Below are 11,356 nucleotides of genomic sequence, written 5' to 3'. Positions count from 1 at the left end.
CCCCTTATCTTTCCCTGAAAAATGTGGTGAGAGCCGGGTTATGGCAGATTCTATGAAGTAGAGATGGGGGTGGGGGTGGGTCCTTACACGTCGGCGGGCGGGAGAGGCTCTATGAGAAATGTGAGCAAGGAGTTAAGCGGTTGGAAGGAGCCGCAGAGAAAGATGGCAGAGGATGTACGTTTCTGTTTCTGAAGATCAACTCTATAGATAGAGATGATGCGAGTTCATGAAGAAGTAGGTGATGGAACAGGATCTGCAAATAATGTAGAACTTGTAAGTGGGGTGAAATTGCATGATATGCTATAGCGTGATGGTTTTTCTTCTTGGATTTTACAGCTGGATGTGCATTGGTCAAGACAAGAGACAAGGAAATTAAGCAACCTAAAGATTATAGTTGTATTTAGAGTAACCACTCCAACTTCTGATACAGACAAGTTTGAAGAGTGCTTATGTGATCCCAATCATCATCGTTCGTTCTCGATGCGTGAATATTTTGAAGCCACAAGAAGAAATTTGATCTACCGATTTCTTCGGTTTCACAACATGTCTGCTATTTTGGAAAGATGAACTTATGAAACTGGGTACTCAGAGGTCGAGCAGGTTGTCAAGGGCATATGCATCAAGAACAATAAGCCTGCAAGCAGTGTTACAGGTCCCTTGTCAGGTGATCTTTAGACTGTTATTGATTTGATCCTTTCAGTCTTGGGTTCGTGTTCTTTCCTCAATAGTAAGATCGGAGCTCCTCGTGAAGGATTAGTCCTTTGATTGGTACAAGATGTCGTTCCCTGCCACAGGAGGAGTATGAACCCTAGTGATGTGGAGCATGACGATCTGACATGTCCACCAGCCTCATGACTTCAGTGATGATGGAGGCCTCGAGGAGAGCTCGCCACTCCAGAAGCAGATGCACCAGCTGTACATGCGTGAGTAACGAGCTAATTTCTCAGGCTAGCACCCAATTCGATGTCGTTGAGAATGTGTCTTGAAGGTTTTACCACGCTCAAGGATTCCACTGCCCCTCATACTGGTGCAAGATGGATAGGGACAGCGGTGAGTGGGAAACATGGTTGGAACCTTTCTTGAAGTCTGGTTTGCAGGTCCTATTTATCATTTACTGCATCAGAATATTTCTTATAAATGGATGGTATATTGTCACTTACGGATTAGGTGCTTACTTTCTCACTTGTCGAATATGAAGTTTTTCTAATGAGGTTTGGAAAGGAATCTACATCCTGAATCTTGGCATCGGCTTTTTATCGCCGGCGTCTGATCCATCTGCAGATGGAGTGAGTCTGTCTTAATTCTAGTGACAACATCTGACTGTTTGACCCACAGTCTGTCCTACCCACCAACGAAGCTGATGAATTCAAACCTTTTGTTAGGAAGCTGCCTGAGTTCAAGTGAGAGAGCACATGCTTATGGACAAACCCCTCATTCTAACTGGCGTGAACAAGGTTTTGGTATGGGGTGACGCGCGGGATTGTGATTGCGTTCTTCATGACCTTTTTCTCTGTGTTCAACATTCCTGTTTTTTGGTGAGACAGCTTTGACAGCTCTGGTGCACACCTTTCCTTGTTGATTCTGTTCATGACAGGCCGATTCTCGTTTGCTATTTCTTCGCCCTGTTTATCATGACGATGCGCCGACAGATTCAGTAAGTGAACATCAAGGTAAGTTACATCATTTATTTTAACCATTTCTTGTAGGCACATGATCAAGCACAACTACATTCCGATTACTCTTGGAAAGCCCAAGTTCAAAGGAAAAGATTCTACGTAGGGCCTACTATCTTCAAGAATCTTATACACCACAACTTTACTCGTACCCTTGCTTTTGCAGATCGGAAGAATCACCATGAGGTAACGGAGAGTGACGATGGCGGCTTGTCTCAAGTCATTTCGCGCTACTCTTGTCATTATTTCTTTGCATTTCTCACTGCACAGCATATTTTACCTACAACTGTCCTTCCACCTCCTGATGCATCCTTTGAACTTTGTTTCAAATGTCGTAGCACCTGTCTCGTGCAAAGGCCATTCAACTCGGTCGAAGGATCGCTGTACATCGGTGACTACGAGAAATCTGTTCGCAATCGCCATATCGCCCGAAGCATTCGCCGCTATAACATTTGATGTAGAGGATACCTCTCTCCTTCGTCCTGAGAAGTTCACCTAGTCATCTGTCCCCTCTGCATCATTGCAACCTGTTCTCCTCCAGGACAGTGTTCAAGCTTGGCATTTGACATCATTCATGACCCTCTCATTCCTTCTCTCTTGCCCTGTATGTCCTTGCCTCGCCATGGCACTAGAAGCAGGGATATTCTGCTAGGGCCCAAAAACAGTTTTAGTTTTAGTCAAATGTTCGTGCGTGATAGGAAGGCGAAATGCCTGCACAGCAACCCTTCATGGAGGGGAGACAAGGACGAGGAGGAGGGAGGGAGGGAGGGAGGGAGAGGAGGGAGGGAGGGAGGGAGGGAGAGGGCGGCATGGAGATGAGACGAGTAGGAGAGGAGGGAGGAGAAGGAGAGAGAGGAGGCAAGAATCAGGGAGACGGAACAGGAAGATTGACTGGAAATGTTTCGGAGGATTGTATGGGAAGGGTAGGACAGAGTGTTTGAGGAGCGATGTTCGCAAAGGATACACCTGGGAAGGGAAGGGGAGAATATGGTGGGCAACACCGTCAGGAGGAATCATCTTGTGAAGGAGGGTATAGAATGAACAGACGGAAATGAGAAGATACCGTGGACGATTCGAAGATTCCCTTTCGTTGCGATGAATCATTTGCATTGTAATACCTTCTTGCTGGGATTGACCTGCGGTTTTTCCATGCTTTCGTCAAATCAAGAACTCGATTTCACACGAGGATGCTCCCCTGAGAGCTCTGCGGTGCTGGTTTCACGCACCACCGTTGCCGGGGTTCTTGGTCGATCGCTGGTAGCTTCACAGTATGGTGATTCTCAAGGAGTACAGGATCGTCATGCCGGTATGATGTGACATGCAGAGACGAAGCAACGACTGACTCGTCCTCTCTCTATCAGGTCACCGTCGAAGAGTACAAGATAGCACAGATTTACATGACCGCCAAGACTCAGGTGAGGTTCGGAGGGGTGGGGGAGGAGGGATTCTGATTTCCCTGCGCAACTTCTGCCAGTCTATGGAGGCTGAGCAACCCAACGGAGCTGGTGATGACACCATGCGGATGTGCGACTTGTTCTTTGCTGAGACTCTGCGATCAGGAGTGGAAATCTTGGAAAATACACAATGCGTCCATCCGACTATGGGTGAAGGATCTTCAACGCTGTGTATTGATCTGCCCTGACTCCTTCTCTCTTCCCAACACCCTCCTCCCTCCCTCTCACCTTCTCCACTTATCTCTGCCTGTCTCTCCCTCTTCTCCATCTTCACCTTTGGCGCCTCCTCCGCATTTCAGGTCCTGGAATCTACACTAAGAAACACTATCACATTGAGAGAAGATTTCCGGGATGGCTTCGAGCGATTGCCCCCAAGGTGATTCCTGACAGCAAGCATGGTTCCTTTCACAGCTGAACTTACATCCTGTAAAGTCTGGAATGACTCTTGTTGAGACTGCCCACAACTGCTATCCGCACGTCGTGACGGAGTTGAGGTTTTCCTTCAAGTCTTGCGAATGACCGGGAGCTGACAACTGCGCAGGCTCCCTCTATTCCACAAGTTCTTGATGCGGGTTGAGACGATTCATGCACAAGACAGGTGAGCCTGACGGAGTTGTGAGCGCATTCCGGTGATTCGCTTCACCCAGGGGGGATAGCTTCAACATCCACAAGTTGGACGACAAGAAGTTGAAGCAGGTGAGCAGACTGGCCCTCAACAACGAGCTTGTTGACTTGCTGCGACGAAAGAGAGAAATAGTGTACGTGGACATCTCGGAGAAGGACGACCACCACAAGAAGAAGAAGATGTACGACAAGGATAACACGGATCCAAGTGAGCTCGACCGATCTCAGGGTGGTAGAGATGCTTGACGAGCTTGTTCCTGCAGGAACTTTCAAGTCCGTGCGAACAGGCCGCGGGCCCCTCGTCGGGAACTGGCAGTCGTCGGTCTGATTGCTATCTTGCCGATGCTCCCTGATCCCCTTGGCTCGGATTAGAGTGAACCTGTCATGTGCGCTTACAAGCTGGTGACCTGCGAGTTCGACTACTGGCCCTTCCAGCACAAGGTCAGGGATCCTTCAACTTTTGATGACCGTGCATTCTCACTCTGTGTGCCCCAGATCGAAGAGTTCATGCACTCGTACGAACGGTCAATCTTCCTGAACGCAAACAGGTCCATGTTCTGGTGAGAGAGTCGGGCTCTACCCGTGGGGGAGGTGACGACGTTAACAGCTGGATGGATGAATGGCACGGCCTCTCCGTCGAGCAAGTTCGGATTTACGAGGAGATGGTGACTGAGAGGGTGAGCTAGACTGGACCATCCGGTGTGCCTGAATGTGACGGGAAACTTTCAAGACGAACAAGATAACTGCTATTAAGGAGGGCAAGCTGCACGGCAGGTTTGGCAGGCTGAAAGGACCAGGAGGAGCGACTGAGGCTGTGGCAGGATTGAAGACATCCCCGAAGTTCACCCGCCGAGCCCCGAGACGGCGGAGGGCGAGAAGGAGCAGACGGAGAGGAAGGACGCGGTCGCCCCTGCTCTGAACGAGATTATCAAAGTCGAAGGAGTATCGGACGCCAATGTCAGCGCCGACAACTTGATGGGCGACAAACTGACCGAGTCTCCTCAAGAGAATGGGAACAAAGGAGGAGAAGCGAACGTAAGACCCTCCCTCCCTCCCCTCCCTCCCTCCCTCCCTCCCTCCCTCCCTCCCTCCCTCCCTCCCTCCCCTCTCGTACTCGCTCCTGCTGAGCTTGTCTCTAGGGTGTTGGCCTCCATCAGGCTTCTGTTAACGGCGATCGAGCTCCGCAGATCTTGCTAGCTGGGCCCGACGAAGCTGTCAAGGTGGAGGTTGAGAAACCAAGGGATCGGACGCTGCCCCCTCAATTCGTTTCCTCTCCTGCTGTACGCAAGAACCAGCCTCATGAGAATGGCGACGAGGATGTGAAGCTAACGATGAGCGACGGAGACGAGAAGAGGGACAGGTTGATGGCCGGGAGCAGCACGAGCCTTCCTGAGGTTGTCCTGATTGATCTTCTTCAATCAAACTTGTTGTTGACGATGCACATTAGAATCATGCGCACCGTGAAAACAGCGACTCCTCGGTATATTCCTTTCCCATCTTCCTCGTCTTTCTCCCTGCTTTGTCTTGCCTCCTTGTCTTCATACAGAGTTCCTCTCCTCTCACTCCCTCTGCCCTCCCCATACTCCTTGCCTTACCCCATTCCCCCTCCTCTACTCCCTCTCCCTTCTCTTCCATTCCTTGACGTTTCACCCAGTGGCATCGATTTCTCTCTGTTCCGCACCTTTCGCTTCCTCAGGTTCCGGCCTCTCACCGGCCTCCCTTCCCTCATCAACTCGTGCAGATGAGTCTCCTCCCCGGTTCCCGTGCACCTCCCCCCAAGAAAACTCGGCTGCAGCAGCGGGATCCCCTTCCGCACGAGCCCGTCTGCAGTGTCCCCGGCTGCGGAAAGGTTCCTGTCTGCCCTCCCCCTCTTTCTCGTCCATCCTCTTTGCTGTGCCGTGACTGGTTCCTGACCCTCCTGGTAGTACGGGCAGTACGAGATCATTCAGAGCGGGCAAGCTGTTTGCTCCATCGAGTGTAAGCTTGAAGTGCAGCCGAGACAGGTGACGAAAGCGAGTGAAGGGAGAGGAAAAGAGATGTAGGGAGACATTGGTAGATGAGAGGAGAGTAGGGAATGACGCGAACAAGCAACACTGTGTCTGATTAGAAGCAGGGTGGAATTGAATAGGTCTAACATGGGAGCAGTGTTCATATCGGTTGTGATGATGATGAGGAAGAGGGGGGGGGGGGGGGGGGGGTTAAGAAGGTAGAGGAAGCGTGGAGGTTGGAGGAGCAAGAGGAGGAGCAGGAGCATCAATGAGGTTGAACAACAGGACTCGCTGCCGGAGGGATGGGAGCAGAGGTTCGACGAGGAAGGAAGGGTCTTCTACGTCGATCACGTCAACTGTATCACTCAGTGGAACAAGCCCAACTGACTCGCCTAGTTCAACATCCGAGAGGCTCCGATACTGCCGCATGCCATATGATGATGCATTTTTTCAACTGAGTCGGAGGACATTGAGACGCCGCACTCAGTACCGACGGCAGAGAAGATACGGAGAAGTTAAAAGATCGGATAGTTATAGTACGACATGAGTTCATCATCTGAGTCTTTCACTGCAGAGACGCTGAGCTCCGGCAGCTCAAGTTCTTTCCGAAGATCACTGCCGATGATTGTTGTTCTGATCCATGTAGTAGAAGACTGTGTCTTCCGGCATCTCACTGGCAGGAATCGTCACAGTGCCGCACGCACAACTTGCATGCGGCTCAATCCGATGATCCTTCCAGCAAGCCCTCCGACTCCATCGCGAGGTCCAGGGGGTGAAGGCAGAACAGACGGAGATCCGGCCCAGCTCGCTGCCCGCGCTGCTGCACCGTGGCCCACCACGGTCCTGCTCTCGTTACGGAGCTGCTTCAAACAAGTTGGGCGTGCAGCCGCACATAATGCACACGTCATGCGAAGGGAAGATTGTACTCATCGAGCAGGGAGAAAGTCATGGCGCTCAGGCTGTCCAGGCCTCCGCCGGTCTACCGTTAGCCTCAGTGGTGTACGAGTCACCGTGACGTCCGATCATGATTCAAGCTGGCGCCCAGCCTGCCAGGTAGTGAGTGAGTCCCGGCACGAACGTAAAAAGTTTCACAGGGCTATGTCCTGTGATTTTTGTTGAGGTACCCCACCCATGTCTTGCATGGGGTGCAATGTACTGCAAGTTTTGAAATGTACCGGTACTTTTGAACAAACAATCATTGAAAGATGAAGGGTAGGGTGATTACCCTACCAAGTGCATTCATCCATCACCCACCCCCTACCAAGCCCGGAGGCCGCACGAGGCGCCGGTCGTCATCATGGTGAGATTGAGATGGGGTAGGATGGGAGTGGAGGCGGGGAGAGGGAGGAGGAGGGGAGGGAGGACAGAGCAGCATGATGACTGAGAGGGCTTACCATAGTGACAAGTGAAGGAGAAGAAGTGGTTCTTGTCAGTGGAGGGTGATGGAAGAGGAAGGGAACGGTTGGGAACCAACAGAGGATGTGGGAAGGGTTGGGATGATGAGTTAGGCACTCTCGCGTGTATTGTGGATACAACTTTGTGCATGGAAACGGAAGTCAGGAGAGACTGGTTCTCATCAATAAGTGCAATGGTAGCACGATTTTTTGGATCAGAAATGTTGTGAATGCTGTGCTTGCCTGTTGGTGGCTTTCAGTAGATTCTTCAAGCCAGGAAGATATCTGTGATCTCGAATAATGTCATGTGTGTCTATGAATATTTGATATCACTAGAAGTTCACAAATCCCTCTTGTGCTTGTTCTGTGTCATGAAGCGTTGCTAAAGAGACTCCTGCTTCGAGTTGCCCCAAGTTTCAGCAGTTTCGAGTTGACTGGTCGTGCAGGAGAAGCTTTTCAGTTGTGGTATCATCGTCTTGATTTCCTGCATAGCCGTCGGATATGCTGAGAAGCAGCCGCAACCGCACCTTCTCATCCAGAAGTCTGTGCTTGTAAGCCGACCCTTTGCTGGCAAGGACATTCCTTTCCAGTATCGCCTCTTCAACATCGGATCCGGGTCTGCCTACACCCCTTCCGCTTGTTCCACTGATGAGACCATATAGCCCTGCATACGATGTCACCCTGGAGGACGACTGGTCGGCTGAGGAGTATTCCGTCGTGTCAGGGATGGTGTCGGGGAGCTGGCCTCAGATCCCAGCGTAAGCATGCTATGTTAGACGACAGCGGATCGTGACGGGTGTGGCAGAGGAGGAAACGTCACCCACATCGTTGTGTTGAAGGCCCACTCCTTCGGCTACAAGTCCAGCACCCCTGCCAAGGTCACCTACAAGGCAACGCAGGATGCCGCTGATGTGCAGGTGATGGAAGGCATACGAGGGAGGGTGCTGGGAATCTGAGTGCTCTTGCAGGTGGGTTATTCCAACGATCTGGGATTGATCCCTGTCCTTTCTCACAAGGAAGACAACAAGCTCTCTGCCCCGCACATTGTACTTGCAGCAACGTTTTCTTGTTCGCAGTGTTGACAAGCCTGCAGACTGAATGGCTCTTGTTCATTGCTATGGCTGCGGGTCTTGGCTTCTTGCCTCTTTTCCTGTGAGAGATATATCCTTGCAGAGTCTTTTGTTGCTTGTAATCCTGACGGTTGGTGCAGATTCAGACCACAGGTCAGCGCTGATGCTGGCAAGAAGAAGGTCAAGTCAAACTAATAAGAACAATTTTGTTTATCAATTACAATCCGAAAAGTCTCTTGAAAACTAGCACGGAACATGGGCGATGTAAGTCACAACCTGGCACATACGTTATTTGGTTCCATGTAAACTAGACCCTGGGGATGGTAACAACTCAACGATGTTCTTGGTTATTTAGTTCCCAAGACATCCTGGGCAGGCTACTACGAATGGAGATCTCAGTCTAGGGTCGTTCGACCTCGCTGTCATCTTTCTAGTTTTAATCCACGAATTCACACAGCTAAGTTTTAGGCATAGTTGTCGCCAGTCGGTCCAATCGATCCCTGTACTCCTTGATCTCCCGGCGCTCCGCTTGGGCCCCTACCAAAGGTTAGCAATGAAGGATCAAAGAAGAAGCAACGTACTGAGGGCCAACAGGTCCCCGAGGGCCTGGAGGTCCAACTGGTCCCACTGGACCTTCAGGTCCTACGAAAGTGCAGTCAGAGGAGGCGAAGGGTTGAAGGCTCATGTCAGATCACCGATAGGTCCCGGGGGGCCACGAGGAGAGAGGTTGACCTCAAGCTCCTTGGTGCCCAGGTCTGCCTTGAGCTCATCGATCTGTTGTATCCCACGAATCACCTCACTTTCCGTTCCCTCTCTCTCCCTCTCCTCACCTGCTTCTGCAGCCTGTCGGCACGTTTCAACAAATATTCGAAAGAGCGATATGCTCGAGCGTCAAACTTGGTGGCATGAGCCTCAGCATCCTCTCCATTAGGATCGGTGTTGGCATAGGTGTAGAAGTCGAATCCTCTGCTCGTCGGATCAGTGTTCTTGACCTCCGAAGCATAAACTCCAAACTTCTGCTCGGGAACAATGTCAGTTACCAATTTTGCGGAATAACTTTCGCTCCACGCGATGAAAAAAGGTACAGTACTTCGACCATGAAATGGTTTGAAAGTATCGATCAACATGAAATCATCATCCATTTGGCAGCATTCGCAGACAATAACTGGATCATCAGACTGAAATGTACGATCATGATAGAAGACACGAACAAATACGAACAAATACAAGAACACCTTTGCTTTGCGCAAATTCACAGAGAGCAAGCGAACACAAGAGGACACGACAAGAAAAACTAATGTGATTGCGACAAAGCAGGATAGTCCATTCTTTGCACACTCCGCAGAAGTAGCCGCATTACAGCACTGTTTCATGCAAGTCTGTACCTCATTGGGTCCAAGAGACTGAAATCGAGCTTTCTTCTGAGCAAGCATGCGCTTGTTCCCCACATTTCGTCTGTTCCCCGCTAGCATAGAGATCGCCATGAGGGCTAGAAACGCTGCCGCCGCTGCAATGACGAGCCATCGCTGTCGCTCCCCCACCATGCCCGAACAGCCGCGTCCTGTAGAGGAGGTGGGGGTGCAAAACAATTTCGAGATCAGGTAGGGTAGATGATTTTTAATTGGGGGTGGGGTAATATTACCCACCACGGATATACCAGACAAAATTTGTTTATTGTGGGGTGTGGACATCTATAACGAAAAATTGAGCAAAGAGGAGAAACCTCAAAGAGTGGGTTGGGGTATGTTTTTGGTGCCAAGTGTGGGGTAGGACGATTTGGGCCAAAGCGGGGACGAGGCTCGATCGGACTCCGCACTGAATCGGACCCGGTGACCCGGGCCGGGGCCCAGAGTGCCGCAGCTTCACTGAGTCACAGCGGCTTCGACTCGATGATTTCACGGCGGCGAATCGATCCGGGATATCACTGTACGCACCGGCGGACTTGGAAGGCCCGGCCGCGGGGGTACCAGTCCGAGTAGGCCCAGTGGGCCCGTCACTGAGCACTCGACTCGGCGGCTCGGAGCCGACGGTGCCAGTCCGATCAGCGGCACTGCGGCAGTGCCGGGCATCGCCGGGCCGCTCGGCCCGGCCCGTATACTGTTCGCAGGGTCGGAACCTGAGGCTGCGGCCCGTAGCCCCGCCGGCAGATCATCGCGCGGCTTCCGAATCATCGGCGTTGCCAAGTTGAACCGTGGCTCTGGCCGACTCAGGCGCCGGGACGAGAAACTTGAAATTTTCGAAGTTCAAGCCCGGCCTCTGAAGCTCACCGTACCACTGATGCGATAACTAATTGAATAGCCTCCGTTAGCAATGCATTCACCATTTACTTCAATCTTTTAGAAACGAGGAAGACCATCACGGCACAAGTTGTACCATGAGCTGACGGCGGCGGCCTAGATGCGACCAGATTTGATCTGCGTGGAGCTAAAGTCCAAGGAAAGGAAGATTGGCGCGATGAGAAAGAGGAGAATACCCGTGACACCGAACGCGAGGAGGGAAGGAGGAGGAGGAGGAGGCAGGTCGCCATGCTTGTGCTGTTCCTCGCTCGAACTTTTAGCGGGCCCTTTCGTGTGCCCGAAGTATCTTCCGAAGAGGCCAGCCTTGCCCTTTGCTTCTCCTCCGTGTGCACTGGCTACAAGAACGACCAGAACTAGTGCGCAGAGAGCGAGCTTGTGCCATGTCTTCGCCATGGTCGTCGACCTGCAGACAGAAATATCAGGAGCACAACCATGAGAACTTCCGATGAGAGATTCTGAGCAGAACCAGTCGCTACGCTTTTAACCCGCTGTTGCACCTCCGACCTTTCCAACTACACACGAGATTCACCCCTTCTCGGCGGTGATGGTATCGGGTTGAAACTATTCTTTGACTGCATGCCATCAGATTGTATATTCATGACAGAAGTGAGCAAAATTTGATGTGCCCGTTTTGGACATTCTTCGCTGTAGTTTGTTCTAGTGCAATCTCACAAAATGCAAGGTACGCATCTTTTTCTTCTCTTGTTCCTAGGCAGCCCTTGCCCCTACTGTCGGCTTCTTAAACTTGTCGTTCCATCCAAAATCTGCTACCTATGTACCTTGGCTCCTTCTGATCTCCCTCCCTCCCTCCCTCCCTCCCTCCCTCCCTCTCTCTCGCTCTGTCTCGCCCTCTCTC

General features: G+C 51.4%; 4 protein-coding genes across 4 annotated transcripts; 3 read left to right on the top strand and 1 right to left on the bottom strand.

Moving 5' to 3' along the window:
- Window positions 1-598: 598 nt before the first annotated feature.
- Window positions 599-1,823, top strand: GUITHDRAFT_151968 (hypothetical protein). Its single transcript, XM_005834723.1, has 10 exons — window positions 599-652; window positions 701-799; window positions 848-923; window positions 989-1,050; window positions 1,098-1,167; window positions 1,222-1,286; window positions 1,336-1,400; window positions 1,455-1,535; window positions 1,595-1,654; window positions 1,707-1,823. Exons 2-10 carry the CDS (start codon window positions 776-778, stop codon window positions 1,777-1,779), a joined length of 576 nt encoding a protein of 191 aa, XP_005834780.1. The 5' UTR covers window positions 599-652; window positions 701-775; the 3' UTR covers window positions 1,780-1,823.
- Window positions 1,824-2,943: 1,120 nt separating this feature from the next.
- GUITHDRAFT_106353 (hypothetical protein) lies at window positions 2,944-6,126 on the top strand (the record flags this gene model as incomplete). The annotated part of the gene is made up of 18 exons (XM_005834722.1): window positions 2,944-2,979; window positions 3,035-3,088; window positions 3,148-3,277; window positions 3,427-3,503; window positions 3,560-3,621; window positions 3,669-3,725; window positions 3,775-3,823; window positions 3,875-3,959; window positions 4,015-4,073; window positions 4,124-4,192; window positions 4,247-4,311; window positions 4,359-4,428; window positions 4,482-4,525; window positions 4,573-4,786; window positions 4,891-5,145; window positions 5,199-5,231; window positions 5,677-5,754; window positions 6,025-6,126. 18 exons carry the CDS (start codon window positions 2,944-2,946, stop codon window positions 6,124-6,126), a joined length of 1,539 nt encoding a protein of 512 aa, XP_005834779.1.
- Window positions 6,127-7,036: 910 nt separating this feature from the next.
- GUITHDRAFT_137181 (hypothetical protein) lies at window positions 7,037-8,398 on the top strand (the record flags this gene model as incomplete). Its single annotated transcript, XM_005834721.1, has 7 exons — window positions 7,037-7,039; window positions 7,580-7,749; window positions 7,796-7,891; window positions 7,939-8,050; window positions 8,102-8,179; window positions 8,227-8,285; window positions 8,344-8,398. The coding sequence occupies 7 exons, from the start codon at window positions 7,037-7,039 to the stop codon at window positions 8,396-8,398; spliced, it is 573 nt and encodes a 190-aa protein (XP_005834778.1).
- A 227-nt stretch (window positions 8,399-8,625) lies between these two features.
- On the bottom strand, window positions 8,626-9,766 carry GUITHDRAFT_162582 (hypothetical protein). Its single transcript, XM_005834720.1, has 5 exons — window positions 9,589-9,766; window positions 9,034-9,219; window positions 8,899-8,977; window positions 8,785-8,845; window positions 8,626-8,740 (listed from the first exon to the last, which is right to left on the bottom strand). Exons 1-5 carry the CDS (start codon window positions 9,745-9,747, stop codon window positions 8,668-8,670), a joined length of 558 nt encoding a protein of 185 aa, XP_005834777.1. The 5' UTR covers window positions 9,748-9,766; the 3' UTR covers window positions 8,626-8,667.
- Between the last annotated feature and the right edge of the window lie 1,590 nt (window positions 9,767-11,356).

This window comes from Guillardia theta, assembly GCF_000315625.1.
Source record: "Guillardia theta CCMP2712 unplaced genomic scaffold GUITHscaffold_24, whole genome shotgun sequence".
NCBI lineage: Eukaryota > Cryptophyceae > Pyrenomonadales > Geminigeraceae > Guillardia > Guillardia theta.
Note: the sequence above shows the minus strand (reverse complement) of the source record. Positions and strands in the feature narration are given on the sequence as shown.